General features: G+C 43.8%; 1 protein-coding gene and 1 pseudogene across 10 annotated transcripts in view; one reads left to right on the top strand and one right to left on the bottom strand.

Annotated features, from left to right (window-relative positions):
* The window catches only part of WDR59 (WD repeat domain 59), a 141,292-nt gene that overhangs the window by 5,752 nt on the left and 119,181 nt on the right, over positions 1 to 16,359 (top strand). For 9 of the 10 annotated variants that reach the window (XR_010344895.1, XR_010344894.1, XM_064383315.1 and 6 more), the window contains exon 2: positions 14,517 to 14,566. Coding sequence is in view for 7 of the 10 variants with exons in the window: in XM_064383315.1 (XP_064239385.1) it covers positions 14,517 to 14,566 (50 nt within the window). In the remaining 3 variants the exon portion in view is untranslated. Of the gene's footprint in view, positions 1 to 14,513; positions 14,567 to 16,359 lie in introns of those variants that run through there. The other variant, XM_064383316.1, reaches the window with a different exon arrangement.
* Positions 1,356 to 2,119, bottom strand: LOC105706801 (ribosomal protein uL30-like; annotated as a pseudogene).

The raw sequence follows: 16,359 nt of genomic DNA, 5'->3' as shown, positions 1-16,359 counted from the left end.
TTAGCTTTTGCCTAATGTCCTTTTCTGTTCTGGGATCCTATTGAAGATCCCATGGTATAGTTAGTAGTCAGATCTCCTTAGACTCCTCTTGTCTGTGATCAGACTTTCCTTGTCTGAGACAAAGTGACAGGGTCTCACTCTATCACCCAGGCTGGAATGCAGTGGCGCGATCTCGACTCACTGCAGCCTCCACCTCCTGGGTTCAAGTGATCCTCCCACGTCAACCTCTCGAGTATCTGGGACTACAGGCGCCTGCCACCGCGCCTGGCTAATTTTTATATTTTTAGTAGAGACGGGGTTTCACCATGTTGGCCAGGCTGATCTCAAATTCCTGACCTTAAGTGATCTGCCTGCCTCGGCCTCCCAAAGTGCTGGGATTACAGCTGTGACTCATGCACGTGGCTTTCCTTGTTTTTGATGACTTTGACAGTTTTAAGGAGTACTAGTCAGGTGTTTTGTAATGTCCCTCAGTTAGGGTTTGTCTGATGTTTTTTTCATGAGTAGACTGAGATGATGGAGTTTGGGATGAAGACCTCAGAGATAAAGTTCCCAGCCTTATCACAGCATATTAAGGGTGATGAACAAGACATATCACTGCTGGTGTTGATCATGAGCAGCTGGCCGAGGTGGTGTTTGTCAGGTTTCTCTACTTTAAACGCTCTTTTTGCCCTTTTTCTATACTATCCTCTTTGGAAGATAGTCTCCAAATGTAGCCTATACTTGAAGAGTGGCAAGTTGATCTCCCTTATTTATTTACTTACTCAGTCATTTGTTTATATCACAGATATTTATTTTATACTTTGAGACCATAAAGAACTCACAGATATTTATTTTATACTTTGTATTATAACCCAGTATAACTTAATTTTGTACTGAAATTGTTCCAGCTTTTACCATGGGAGCTCTTTCAGTTGGCTCTTGTATTCCTTCGACACCTTCATCATCATTGTTTTCATTTTGGTTTTTACTTTCTGGCACTGTGCGATGCTCAACTTTTTTTTTTTTTTAATTTCAAAAAGTTAAGATTTTTTCAGCAAAATAGATGATTCACATCTTCAGATCCTTTTTGAAATCAGTTATTAAAATTATTCTTTCCCCAATTCCATCTAAATGATCGCAGCAATAGAGTTTTTAGTTACTCCACATCTTCAGGCCTGTAACTCTTAGCCCCATGTCTTAACCAGGCAGTCGTTGCTCCCAGCTGGTCTCCATCTACTTGTACCAGCCTCCTCTTTCCTCCCAATCTCAAGGTTACTCTTAAAAACTGGTAAGTGCAAAAAGAACTTTTAGAGTGGCAAGGCATGGCCCATCCAATGTCAGTCCAAGAGCAGTTTTCAACCCTGCCTCGCCTGGGTCTAGTTCAGCTGGCGGATGAGCTGATTGATGCATTCACCCTGGTAGCCAGGTGTGCCCATCTCCTTGAGGAAGACCACTCTATTTTTGGTAGCATGAGGGGCCACTGAGAGGTGGAAAGGACGCAAGAACCATGAGATCTCCTGGAAATGCTTCCCCAGGAAGGCAATATCATGAATGAGGTCTTCCAAGCAAATGACAACAAACTTGCCCAGGTGCCCTCAATCACAGTGATGTCTGTCAGAGGGATGGTGGTATTCTTGGCCTTGGCTTGTCCATGTTTCAAAATGAGTTCCCGGACAGACTTCAGATTTGGAAATCCCCAAGTCACACAACGTTCCACTATACAAAGCATTTTTAGGTTCTGGGAGGTGACTTTTACAAAGACACCACTAAAAATTTTCTTTAGATGAAGTCTTGCAATGGTTCTCTGCACCAGTAAACTCACGCCATCAATCCTTTCGATACATATGACAAAGGCCAAGGAATGTTTATCTGGCAATTTCAAGGCGTGAGGTTTCACTTCTAGTCATCTGACACTCACGTTGTCACGTTTCTGCCGCCAGGAATCATGTAGGAATGATTCCAGTCACTTAAACCTGGGCCCTTCTCCTTTCCTCTGCTCTTTCTCTGCCAAAAGTGCCTGCTTTGCCTGGGTGGGAGGGCTTGATAAGCTTTCCTCTTTTTCAGGAGATTTTTCTGGAACCAAAGGGATTTTCCTTTGCTCTTGCTCCGCAATCTTTCTCGTGTAGCAGCTACTAATCATGCACAACTCCTTCAACTTTGATCTTATGTATTTCCTGCCCCAGTTCTAAAATCAGCCATTTCTCAAAGAAGCCCTGGTTCCTTTTATTGGAGAACATTAGAAATCAAGGCTGGGACTGGGCGCGGTGGCTCATGCCTATAATCCCAGCACTTTGGGAGGCTGAGGCGGGTGGATCACTTGAGATTGGGAGTTTGAGACCAGCCTGACCAACATGGAGAAACCCCGTCTCTACTAAAAATACAAAATTAGCGCGTGGTGGCGCATGCCTGTAATCCCAGCTTGAGAGGCTGAGGCAGGAGAATCGCTTGAACCCAGGAGGCGTGAGCCAAGACTGTGCCATTGCACTCCAGCATGGGTGACAGTGTGAGACTCTGTCTCAAAGAAAAAAAAAAAAGTTTATATTCTAGGTTCATAAAGATACTCTCCAATATTTTCTGTTGCCTTGAAATTGAAAATGAATCATCTCAGCAGAAAGTATGCTCTCTGCTGACCTAATAATGGTTGGTGGTTTATTAGTCTCAGCATTACAACAATTTTTCCCCAAAGATAAAGATTGAGGACTGTGTTTTACTCTACTAATAAACAAAATAAAACATAAAAACACAACTGAAGAAATTCTTTGGCTAGGAGGAAAATTCTGAATAATTAACAATCTGTACATTTTTCTGGAGCAATTGAGATTTGGTTCCTGCTTTTCTAGTTTCATATGATTTTCATTTTGAAAAACTATAGAGATGGAGGGGCAGAGTAGGACTTTTTAGTGTAAGTGACTGTTAATATATATACTGTGAATTATGATTTTTTAAAAAATTTATATATATATATATATTTTTTAATTGAGATGAGGGTCTTGCTGTGTTGCCCAGTCTGGTCTCAAACTCCTGAGCTGAAGTGATCTTCCCACCTCAGCCTCCCAAAGTGCAGTGATCACAGGTGTGAACTACTATGCCTGGCCTATTTTATTATTTTTTTTCTAGAAAATTTAATATAGAGATGTGGTGATGAATGGGAGAAGAGAATAGCAAAGAGGTTAAGGATTTGGTGCCAGACTGTTAAGATCCAGGTTATGCCACCTGTCTTCCATGTGATCTTGAGCAAGTTACTTCCTTTCTGAGCTTCAATTTCTTTTCCTTTCCTTTTCTTTTTTTTTTTGAGACAGAGTTTTGCTCTTATTGCCCAGGCTGGAGTGCAATGGTGCGATCTTGGCTCACTGCAACCTCTGCCTTCTGGGTTCAAGCAGTTCTTCTGCCTCAGCTTCCTAAGTAGCTGGGATTACAGGCGCCCACCACCACATCTAGCTAATTTTTTGTATTTTTAGTAGAGACAGGGTTTCATCATGTTGGCCAGGCTGGTTTCAAACTCCTGACCTCAGATAATCCACCTGCCTTGGCCTCCCAAAGTACTGGGATTAGAGGTATGAGCCAATGTGTACCGCCCTGCTTTTTTGAGACAGAGTCTTGCTCTGTTGCCTAGGCTGGAGTGCAGTGGTATGATCTTAGCTCACTGCAACCTCCACCTCCCAGGTTCAAGTGATTCTCCTGCCTCAGCCTCCCGTGTAGCTGGGATTACAGGTGTATACCACCATGCCTGGCTAATTTTTGTATTTTTAGTAGAAATGAGGTTTCACCCTGTTGGCCAGGCTGATCTCTGACTTCTGACCTCAGGTGATCTGCTCACCTTGGCCTTTCAAAGTGCTGGAATTACAGGCGTGAGCCTCTGTGGCCAACTGAGTTTCTTCATTCATAAAACAAGGATAGTAGTACCTACCAGTGTTGGGGGTTCCCTGGGCCATGCCAGGTTCAGTGACTTGCAAGGAGGATTCACAGTTGTATTTGCAGTTATGACATATTACAGCAAAAGGACATAATGCACAATCAAAGGGAAAAGGCACATGGCATGAGGGCAGAAGGAAACCAGGCCTATGCTTTTTGGAGTCCTATCCTGTAGAGGCACACAGGATGTGCTCAATTCCCTCCACGTGGAACTGGAACAATGTGTGAGAAACATTGCTTACCAAGGAAGCTCATCAGGGACTCAGTACCCACAGTTTCTATTTGGGGCTCGTCATGTGGGCACCCTCTGCCTTAACAGGTACCAAAATGCCAGACCTTCAGAAGGAAAGCAGGCACTCAGTGTAAACCACATTGTTTGTACATACAGTTGAGGCACAGGGAGCCTCTCTTATCAGTTAAGAGCAGTGAAATGCTCCCAAAATCCAAGTTCCTAGACACCAGCCAAGAGCCAGCCTTGCAAGCAGGCCTCCTAAGCTTAGAGTAGATGGTACTGCAGGCACAAGCCACCATGCTCAGCTAAGTTTTTCATTTTCTGTAGGGATGGGGGTTACACTCTGTTGCCCAGGCTGGTCTCAAACCCTTGGGCTCCAGTGATTCACTGGCCCTGGCCTCTCATAGTGTGGGCGTGAGCCACCACGCTTGGCCCAAAGCTGTTTCTGAGCCATCCTTGTCTGACACTCACTACACGTTACCTATCGCGGACTCTTGTTCATAAGCCCAGCAATAGGGGTGTTACTCAGGAAGTCTTCCCTTTTAAATGAGAACATTCCTTGAATGTCATAGTGGATCATAAAATTAAAAATTAATTCGGCCAGGTACAATGGCTCATACCTGTAATCCCAGCACTTTAGGAGGCCGAGGCAGGCGGATCACTTGAGGTCAGTAGTTCAAGACCAGCCTGGCCAACATGGTAAAACCCTGTCTCTACTAAAATACAAAAATTGGCTAGGAGTGGTGGCTCATGCCTGTAATCCTAGCACTTTGGGAGGCTGAGGTGGGTGGTTCACTTGGGGTCAAGAGTTTGAGACCAGCCTGGCCAACATGGTGAAACCTCTACTAAAAATACAAAAATTAGCTGGACATGGTGGCGGGTGCCTGTAATCTCAGCTACTCGGGAGGCTGAGGCAGGAGAATCGCTTGAACCCAGGAGGTGGAGGTTGCAATGGGCTGAGATCATGCCACTTCACTCCTGAGTAGTGATATGAGTGAGACTCCATCTCAAAAAATAAAGAAAAAAATTAATTGGTTAATTAAATTCAATTGAATGGGAACTTTCTCACTTCCCTACAAACTAAAAAATTAACTGGCTAATTAAATTTGATTAAATGGGAACATTCTCACTTCCCCACAAACTAAAATGGCACTCACTGGGTACTACTAGGTACATCCCCTAATCTTTCTGGGGCTCATGCTCCTCATCTGCAAAATGACAGGGCAGATAAGAGGGCTATTTTACCCGGCTGAGGGTGTTGCTTCCTTAGGCCAGTTTTCTAATTTAATATTAATAATAATTAACATTTATCAACCACTTAATGTATACTGACCACTAAGCTAGGTACCATCTACCATCTACTCAGGAGGCTGAGGCAGGAGGATTGTTCTCGAGGAGTTTGAGGATGTTCTCCAGCTGGGGTGATAGCGACCCCATCTCAGAAGCAAAATAAAACAAAACAAAAAACAAACCAGCTTGGGCAGCAGTGTTCATATCTAATTTAAATAGAAAGTGGATCTTGTTCTTTGAAATGGTTGGACCCCTTTAATAATCAGTGGTTTTCAGTGTGTGGCTTTAGTCTGTAAAACCTTTTTTTTTTTTTTTTAAGACAGAGGTTCATTCTGTCACTCAGGTTGGAATGCAGTGGCATGATCTCGGCTCACTGCAACCTCCGTCTCCCGGGTTCGAGTGAATCTCATGCCTCAGCCTCCTGAGTAGCTGGGATTACAGTTGTGCACCACCACGCCTGGCTACTTTTTGTATTTTTAGTAGAGACAGAGTTTCACCATGTTGGCCAGGCTGGTCTTGAACTCCTGACCTCAAGTAATCTACCTACCTCAGTTTCCCAAAGTGCTGAGATTACAGGCTTGAGCCACCATGCCCAGCCTAGTTATGGGTTTTATTTTATTTTATTTTTGTGAGATAGAGTCTCACTCTTTTGCCCAGGCTGGAGTGCAATGACGCAGTATCAGCTTACTGCCACCTACACCTCCTGGGTTCAAGCGATTCTCCTGCCTTAGCCTCCTGAGTACCTGGGATTACAGGCACCCACCACCACGCCCAGCTAATTTTTGTATTTTTAGTAGACAAGGGGTTTCACCACATTGGCCTGGCTGGTCTCCAACTTCTGACCTTTTGATCCGCCCACCTTGGCTCCCAAAGTGCTAGGATTAAAGGCATGAGCCGCTGCGCCCGGCCTAGACATGGGTTTTAATCGAGTTCTGACTGCAAAGCCCATGTAAGCCCTTCCTGCTGCACCAGGCCATGTCCATTTTACGTCTGTAGAAATGGTAGAATTTTTCCTCCTTTTGATAAATTGTGACTTGTTGCTTTGGATGCTGAAACCAACTGCTTCAGAACACAGCTGCCTTTGAAAGTTGGCTCACCAAGAAATTTTTTAAACAAGGACAGCAGCAATTTGTATATGGAGTCTTGGGATTGATTTCCTTCATCAGTTAGCTTAACTTTTTCAAATTATTAATTATATTTTCTCCAAGATAATAAGAATCAAATATCACCATCAATTCTCCTTTTATAAAGGGTGTATAATTCCTAAAGTGGTAGTGTGCCAAAAGCCACCATCTTTCTTGCAGTTGAAGGAACAAAGTCTCCTAAGAAGAACTTGATTCTCTTCTTTTTAAAGATGCCTGTTTTGACGGAGAGCAGTCCTCCACAGTAAGTTGGTTTCTCTGCAGTTTTGGAGGACTTTTCAGAATGGAAAAGCAAGGATTTGGCTGGGCATGGTGGCACATTCCCATCACCCTAGCCACTTGGGAGGCTGAAGCTGAGGCAGGAAGGTTGTTTGAGCCTAGGAGTTCAACATCAGCCTGGGCAACATAGTGACACCCTATGTCTACAAAACATTTTAAGCTTAGCCAGGTGTGGTGGTGTGCACCTGTAGTCCCAGTTACTTGGGAGGCTGAGGCAGGAGGCTGAGCCCAGAAGTTTGGGGTTACAGTGAGTGCCACTGCACTCCAGCCTGGGCGACAGAGTGTGACTCTCTTAAAGAAAGAGAGAGAGGCTGGGCGAGGTGGCTCACATCTGTAATTCCTACACTTTGGGAGGCCGAGGCAGGTGGTTCACTTAAGGTTATGATTTCAAAACCAGCCTGGCCAACATGGTGAAACCTCCTCTCTACCAAAAATACAAAAAACATTAGCCAGGCATGGTGGCAGGCACCTGTAATCCCAGCTACTCAGGAGGCTGAGGCAGGAGAATTGCTTGAACCCAGGAAGTGGAAGTTGCAGTAAGCCGAGATCATGCCACTATGCTCCAGCCTGGTGAGAGAGCAAGACTCCATCCCCACCCTCCCAAAAAAGAGAGAGAGAGAAAGAGACAGGAGAGAGAGAGAAGAAAGAAACAAAGGAAAGAAAGGAAAGAAAGAAAGAACTGATTAAAAAAAATTTTACAGTACAGTATAAAGTGTATGGATAAGGTATGCAAATCATTTTTTTCCCTCTTTTTTGGGGGGGGGTCACTGTCAGAAACACAAAATTTTGTTTATCACATTATTTTAATAGAACGTTTCACATAGCAGGCAGTGAGTTAGTGAGGTTTATTACCCTAGGAGGTATTAACGAAACAAATGAACTTTAAAAGTTTATATAAACTCATGGGTGATAAATTATTAAGGGGAATTATCAAGAGAAACTACCAAAAATATTCTCAGAGACATCCAGGAACACCTTGGTACATTGTGAGCTGGAAGGACCCTGAGTTTGACCTGGTTCTGACCTACCATCTTTTTTTTTGACTTTTTTTTTTTTTTTTTTTTTAAGACAGGGTCTTGCTTTGTCATTCAGCCAGGAGTGCAGTGGTGTGAACATGGCTCACTGCAGCCTCAGCCTTTCGGGCTCAAGAGATCCTCTCCCCTCAGTCCCCCAAATAGCTAGGACTACAGGTACATGACAGCATTCCTGGCTAATTTTTTTTTCTTTTTGTAGAGGTGGGGTTTCACCATGTTGTCTAGGCTGGTCTCTAACTCCTGGGCTCAAAGCAGTCCTCCTGCCTTGGCCTCCCAAGTGCTGAGATTATAGGTGTGCACCACCATGCCCAGCCCCGACCATCTTTCACACTATAGATTATTACAGAGCACATCTGTGTATAAAGCACCTTGCTGGGTGCTCTGGGAAAAAATGAAATAGACTGTGCTCAGCAGGGCTTATCAACTAGTGAAAGAAGAAAAATGTGTATAGCAATTAACTAAACACAAAGCAAGTTGTGGTAAGTTCTGTGACAGAGGGGCAGAGAAAGTGCTTTTGGAAACGGCGGAACCTGCTTAGAGGTCCCTGGGAGAGCTTCTTAGAGGAGGTATATCTTGAGATTTAGGAGATAAGTAGAATCAAGTGAAATGACAAATCTGGAGGTTTCACATTGCCTGCCTTTAAATTTTACTATACTGCTATGTTAACTAAGACAGCATGGTACGACTATAAAAATAGACATATAGATCAATGGAACACAATAGAAAACAGAGAAATAAAGCTACATACCTACAACCAACTGATCTTTGACAAAGTCGACAAAAATTAACAAGAGGGAAAGGAGTTCTAGACCAGCTTGGGCAACATGGTGAAACCCCATCTCTACCAAAAATACAAAAAATTGGCTGGGTGTGGTGGCTCACGCCTGTAATCCCTGCACTTTGGGGGGCCGAGGCAGGCGGATCAGGAGGTCAAGAGATTGAGACCATCCTGGCCGACATGGTGAAACCCCGTCTTTACTAAAAATACAAAAAAATTAGTTGGATGTGGTTGCATGCCCCTGTGGTCCCACCCATTTGGGAGGCTTAGGTGAGAGGATCATTTGAACCCAGGAGGTGGAGGTTGCAGTGAACTGGAGTTTGAGCCACTGCACTCCAGGCTGGGCAACAGAGTGAGACCCTGTCTCAAGAAAACTCCCAAAACCCCACAGAAAGTAGCTGGGCATGGTGGTGTACACTCGGGAGGCTGAGGTGGGAGGATCATTTGAACCTGGGAGTTTGAGGCTGTGGTGAGCTGAGATCGTGGCACTGCAGTCCAACCTGTGTGACAGTGTCACACATACACATGAAAGTTTATTGCAAATTGACTTTATATGTCTTTGTTTGGTACAAAAATGTTATTATTTATGAATATAATGTAGAATAGTTAAATCAGGCAAATTAACATATTTAGAAACAATTACTTGTAAACATTTTGATATACTTTCTTCAGTGTTTCTTTCTTCCTTTCTTTCTTCCTTTCTCTCTCTCTTTCTTGCCCGCCTGCCTGCCTGCCTTCCTCTTCCTTCCTTTCTTTCTCTTTCTTTCCTTCTTTCTTTCTCTCTCTCTCTCTTTCCTTTCTTTCATCTTGCTCTATCACCCAGGCTGGAATGCAGTGGTACGACCTCAGCTCACTGCAGCGTCTGCCTCCTGGGTTCAAGGGATTCCTCTGCCTCAGCCTCCTAAGTAGCTGGGATTACAGGTATGCCGCCATGCCTGGCTAATATTTGTATTTTTAGTGGAGACGAAGTTTCACCATGTTAGCCAGGCTGGTGTCGAGCTAGCCTCAAGTGATCCGCCTGTCTCAGCCTCCCAAAGTGCTGGGATTACAGGCATCCTGGCAAACATGGTGAAACCCTGACTCTACTAAAAATACAAAATTAGCTGTGGTGATGCATGTCTGTAATCTCAGCTACTCAGGAGGCTGAGGCAGGAGAATCACTTGAACCTGGGAGGTGGAGGTTGCAGTGAGCTGAGATTGCGCCATTGTACTCCAGCCTGGATAACAAGAGGGAAACTCTGTCTTAAAAAAAAATACATGTATATAAATATATGTAATGTATAACATATAATACATAGTATGTAATATATAAAATATATGTAATGTATAATATATAAAATGTATAATATATAATACAATATATAATGTAATATATGTATATAATATATAATATAATATATATAATATATATTATAAACATATATATAACATATTATATATAATATATATATATTTTAAATAGCCAATTTAAATTTTAGTCTGTAAGAGGACATAAAATGCCACTTTACTTCTCTAACCTGTCTTTAATCCGCAGCAGGCACCTTTCTTTAGACTGCCGGGAGATTCTCTCTCAGTCATCACAGGGCTTCCCCTCCTCACTTGCACTGGATCATACAAAATCCCATAGTCCCGTGGTTCTTAACTGATGTCTAGAATTCCCCATCTGGTGTGCTGAGGGTGGAGAGGGCTTGGGTTGCAGACTCCTTTCTTCCCACAAAGCACTAGCTTTCTCTGGTCAGGCTGTCTTCACTTCCTCTGCTCAGTGTTCCTTTCTCCATTCCTTCTTTGGGGCTGTGTAGTGTAATCTTCCTCAGTGTATTCCTGCAAACACAGTGGTAGCCTTTTTTTTCTAGGGTAGTGATGGGGAAAATCATATAGGTGGTATTGTGGTGGTGGTTTTTCTTTTTTTAAATAACTTCCCCTGATAGGGGTGAGTTAAGATACTCTATTTGCCTTTTTTGTGTGTGTGAGACAAAATCTCACTGTGTCACCCAGGCCGGAGTACATGGCGAGATGTCAGCGCACTGCATGCAACCTCTAGCCTCTTGGGTTCAAGCAATCCTCCCACCTCAGCCTTTTGAGCAGCTGGGATTACAGGCATATGCCACCATGCCCAGCTAATTGTTGTATTTTTAGTGGAGATGGGGTTTTGCCGTGTTGGCCAGGCTGGTCTCGACGTCCTGACCTCAGGTGATCTGCCTGCCTTGGCCTCCCAAAGTGCTGGGATTATAAGCCACGTGCTTGGCATTTTTTTTTTTTTTTTTTTTTTTTGAGACTGAGTCTTGCTCTGTCACCCAGGCTGGAGTGCAGTGGCGCAGTCTTGGCTCACTGCAACTTTTGCCTCCTGGGTTTAAGTGATTCTCCTGCCTCAGCCTCCTCAGTAGCTGGGATTACAGGTTCATGCCACTATGCCTGGCTAATTTTTGTATTTTTAGTAGAAATGGGGTTTCACTATGTTGGCCGGGCTGATCTCGAACTCCTGACCTCAGGTCATCCACCTGCCTTGGCCTCCCAAAGTTCCAGGATTACAAGCATGAGTCACTGCGCCCAGCCGAGGTCTTTTTATATTAAGGTCAGCTGATTGGGACCTTGATTACATACATAAGATCCCTTCCCAATACTACCTAGATTAGTGTTCCGTGAGTGCTGAATAGCAGGGAAAAGGTGTGTATATACCAAGTGCCTGGAATCTTGGGGGCCATCTCTTAGGATTCTCCGTACCACAGACTCCCCAGAAAGATTACACAGATCTTGTTAGAGGAACCATCTTGCCCTCCTCCTTACCGTCTGTAAATTGCACAGAGGAGTCCTGGAAATGGCATGTCATTTGACTGCCTTCCTTTCCGTCTTTTTCTGCTCCTGACTCTGGTGCACTGAGGGATGCATATTAATCACTTTGCAGGCTCTGGTGAGAGTACTCCAGCTTCCCCAGTATTACCCGTGATGTTTCTTGAAGGTGGACAACTTGAGAAACCCACTAAATAAGGCCAGCGAGGGTGAGGGAAAGAATGTGCTTACCATTTGTGATTTGTGATTGTGACACAATGTATAAAATGGATTCTTTGTTGATACGTTCTTGGAGAGAACGTAGAGCATTTAATGACCAAACAGTAGTACAGACTGTTTCATGATACTGCCGTGAGAATGCAGCAGGATTTGAACTTGACCAAAGAAAAAAAAATTCAGGGCAATAACTGCCAGGATTAAAATAAGCCTTGTGACTGGGCACGGAGGCTCACACCTGTAATCCCAGCACTTTAGGAGGTTGAGGCGGGTGGATCACCCGAGGTCAGGAGTTCGAGACCAGCCTGACCAACAAGGCGAAACCCCATCTCTACTAAAAATACAAAAATTAACCAGGCATGGTGATGTGCACCTGTAGTCCTGGCTACTTGTGAGGCTGAGACAGGAGAATTGCTTGAACCTGGGAGGCGGAGGTTACAGTGAGCTGAGATTGTGCTATTGCACTACAGCCTGGGCGATGGAGTGAGACTCCATTTGAAAAAAAAAAAAAAGTAAACCTTGTGCTTCAGACTGAATGCACATTCTTTGGACTCAGTGCCGTCTCTTGGGAGTTAGACATTGGCTCCTCAAACGATGTGATAGTGCTCCCTAGGAATTGGGAGTCCTGGGAAATAGAAACCAGTTAAATGTGCTATAAATTTCAGAGCAAATGTGACCTGGGCATGTCAGTATCAAGCATATGACCTTGGATTCAGCAGGGATGGTGTTTGAATATTGCCAACCGCCATATGGTTTGAGGGGAAGTCCATGCCCTTCGGAAAGTCATGAGTGTCTTGGGTGTGTGTGTGGGGTAGGGGTGTCCCGGGTTAGGTTTCACTTGGAAGAGGTTCTTTGTGCATAGTAGCTACTGTTTTCTCTGAGCTAGTCAGTCTCCCCATGGGCTCCAGGACTTCTGACTCTTCAATTTATTTTTTATTTATTTTTTTGAGATGGAATCTCACTCTGTTGCCCAGGCTGGAGTGCAGTGGTGCAATATGGTCTCATGCAACCTCCACTTCCTCGGTTCAAGTGATTCTCCTGTCCCAGCCTCCTCAGTAGCTGGGATTGCAGGTGCCCGCCACAATGCCTGGCTAATTTTTGTATTTTTAGTAGAGATAGGATTTCACCATGTTGGCCAAGCTGGTCTTGAACTCCTGACCTCAAATGATCTGCCCACTTTAGCCTTCCAAAGTGCTGGGATTACAGGTGTGAGCTACCGCCCACGCCCAGCTTGTCTCTTCAGTTTAGAATGTGCCAGCTTGGGCTAGCCATGTGCAGAAAGCAGAAACTGGACCCTTTCCTGACACCTTACACTAAAATTAACTCCAGATGGATTAAAGACTTAAACATAAGACCTAACACCATAAAAACTCTAGAAGAAAATCTAGGCAAAACCATTCAGGACATAGGCGTAGGCAAGGACTTCATGACCAAAACAACAAAAGCATTGGCAACAAAACCCAAAATAGACAAATGGGACCTAATCAAACTCCACAGCTTCTGCACGGCAAAAGAAACAGTTATTAGAGTGAATCGGCAACCAACAGAATGGGAAAAAATTTTTGTAGTCTACCCATCTGACAAAGGGCTGATATCCAGAATTTACAAAGAACTAAAACAGATTTACAAGAAAAAACAAGCCCATTCAAAAGTGGGTGAAGGATATGAACAGACGCTTTACAAAAGAAGACATACATGAGGCCAACAAACATATGAAAAAATGCTCATCATCACTGGTCATTAGAGAAATGCAAATCAAAACTACATTGAGATACCATCTCACGCCAATTAGAATGGCGATCATTAAAAAATCTGGAGACAACAGATGCTGGAGAGGATGTGGAGAAATAGGAACACTTTTACACTGTTGGTGGGGGTGTAAAGTAGTTCAACCATTGTGGAAGACAGTGTGGCAATTTCTCAAGGACCTAGAAATAGAAATTCCATTTGACCCAGCAATCCCATTACTGGGTATATATCCAAAGGATTATAAATCGTTCTACTATAAGGACACATGCACACGAATGTTCATTGCAGCACTGTTTACAATAGCGAAGACCTGGAACCAACCCAAATGCCCATCAATGATAGACTGGACAGGGAAAATGTGGCACATATACACCATGGAATATTATGCAGCCATCAAAAACGATGAGTTTGTGTCCTTTGTAGGGACATGGATGAACCTAGAAACCATCATTCTCAGCAAGCTGACCCAAGAACAGAAAATCAAACACTGCGTGTTCTCACTCATAGGCGGATGTTGAACAATGAGAACACACGGACACAGGGAGGGGAGCATCACACACTGGGGTCTGTTGGGGGGAAATAGGGGAGGGACAGTGAGGGGTGGAGAGTTGGGGAGAGATAGCATGGGGAGAAATGCCAGATATAGGTGAAGGGGGGGAAGGCAGCAAATCACGCTGCCATGTGTGTACCTATGCAACAATCTTACATGTTCTTCACATGTACCCCAAAACCTAAAATGCAATTAAAAAAAAAAAAAAGAATGTGCCAGCTTGGTGGTGTGTAGTCTTGGTGTGGGAGTAACAGATAGCAGCTGCCCTGTTGTCAAAAACGAATGTGTACTTGGGAGGCTGAGATGGGAGGATCACTTGAGACCAGGAGTTCAAGTCCAGCCTGGGCAATATAGCAAGACTGTCTCTACAAAAAAATATAAAAAAGCAAATGTGAAATTTGGTTGTGAATTAGAAGTGGGTCGGCAAAAGCATCCACTGTAGAGAACTAATGATATTTGTAAGCTGGGGACTTCTTGGGAGATAGGAAGAGGAAGAGCCACAGAGACCTCTGCCTTCTCTCCCCGGCTGGGTTTGCTGGCAGCACTGAATCTGTGTTCTCTCCTACAGGCAACTGCGATGTCTGTGGACTGTCTTGGGCAGCATGCAGTGCTTTCTGGGTAAGTGAGCTTGCAGAGTTTGTCTGCCATGATTTCTGGAAATGAATTGCAAATCAGGGGGTTTCTGGGAACTTGGAAACTATTCTTATATTTAAGGATTACGGTTGTAGGGTTTATTTCTAATATCCTGTTTACCTCAGTGCCACTTGTAGGGATTATTTGCAGTTTATTTTAATCTCTTATCTAATAGGTAAGCAATAAAACACCTTTGAAGTTTTAGCGACTGGTAGCTTGGACTTGAAATTGCAATTTTTTTTTTTGAGACGAAGTTTCTCTCTTGTCGCCCAGGCTGGAGTGCAATGGCATGATCTCAGCTCACCTCAACCTCTGCCTCTGAGGTTCAAGTGATTCTTCTGCCTCAGCCTCCCAAGTAGCTGGGATTACAGACATGCACCACCATGCCTGGCTAATTTTGTATTTTTAGTAGATTTGGGGTTTCTCCATGTTAGTCAGGCTGCTCTCAAATGCCCCACCTCAGGTGATCCGCCCGCCTTGGCCTCCCAAAGTGCTGGGATTATTGGCGTGAGCCACCACGCCTGGCGAAATTGCAGTTTTCAGTTTACTACAAGACTCAAGAATATTTGCAACTACATACCTGAAGGATGTAATCTGGGATAGTCAAGTAGGTAGTTCCTGGGATTGAAGGAATCTGAATTCCAGTTTGGTGGTGCCATTAATTATGAGCCCCTGGACATTTATTCAGTTTGGCCTAACCGGACTTTGGTTTTCTCATGAAGGAATTTTATTTCATCATGAAGGAATAGAATGACGTAGTTTCTGTATTGTCTTCTGGCTCAAAATTTTTAGGACTTGGCCAATAAGGGCCACGTCTGCTTTTGCTAATGAAAACCCTAACATTGTAATATTGGGATAAAGTGCGATAATTAAGCCGGGCATGGTGACTCATGCCTGTAGTCCCAGCTACTTGGGAAGCTGACACAGGAGGATCGCTTGAGCCAGGGACTTTTCAAGACCAGCCTGGTCCACATAGCAAGACTCCCTCTCAAAAAAATTGTTTTTAACAGTAATGGTCCCCCTTCCCTTTTGTGTTGCTCTCAATGATAGCCCTTACCCCTAGGAGCGACTGTGTTTTTATTAATGTAGTTGTTTATGAACCCATTTACAAATCAGTGAAGATACTTTCGTTTCTATTAGCTACATTACTTTTTTTGAAATTATGTTTTAATTTACCTTTTTAAAAAAAGCACACAACATGGTAAACATTTAAGAAGTTCAAAAGGATATACAGTGAAAATCAAATTTCCTTCCTACCTCTGACCTCCTCCCCAGAGACAATTATTATCATTTTTTTGTGTGTCATACTGGGTACACAGGCGAGGAAAGGTTGGTATCTCTTTTCTGCCACCGGCTCCCTGCTTACTTTTTTTTTTTCTTTTTGAGATGGAGTTTCACTCTTGTTGCCCAGGCTGGAGTGCAGTGGCATGGTCTTGGCTCACTACAACCTCTGCCTTCCGGTTTCAGGTGATTCTCCTGCCTCAGCCTCCTGAGTAGCTGGGATTATAGGTGATCGCCACCACCCCTGGCTAATTTTTGCATTTTTAGTAGAGATAGGGTTTCACCATGTTGACCAGGCCAGTCTTGAACTCTTGACTTAGTGATCTGCCTGCCTTGGTCTCCCAAAGTGCTGGGATTACAGGCATGAACCACCATGCCTGGCACACATACTTACTGTTTTTCAACATGATCTTGAAGCTCTTTATTTCATTTTCTATTTTTTTTTCTTTTTTTAAGAGATGGGGGTCTTGCTTTATTGCTGAGGCTGGTCTTGAACT

Source organism: Aotus nancymaae, unplaced genomic scaffold, assembly GCF_030222135.1.
Source record: "Aotus nancymaae isolate 86718 unplaced genomic scaffold, 86718_ANA_hifiasm-v0.15.2.pri h1tg000030l, whole genome shotgun sequence".
In the NCBI taxonomy this organism is placed as follows: Eukaryota; Metazoa; Chordata; class Mammalia; order Primates; family Aotidae; genus Aotus; species Aotus nancymaae.
The sequence above is the reverse complement of the archived record's forward strand: the minus strand, read 5'-3'. Positions and strand labels throughout refer to the sequence as shown.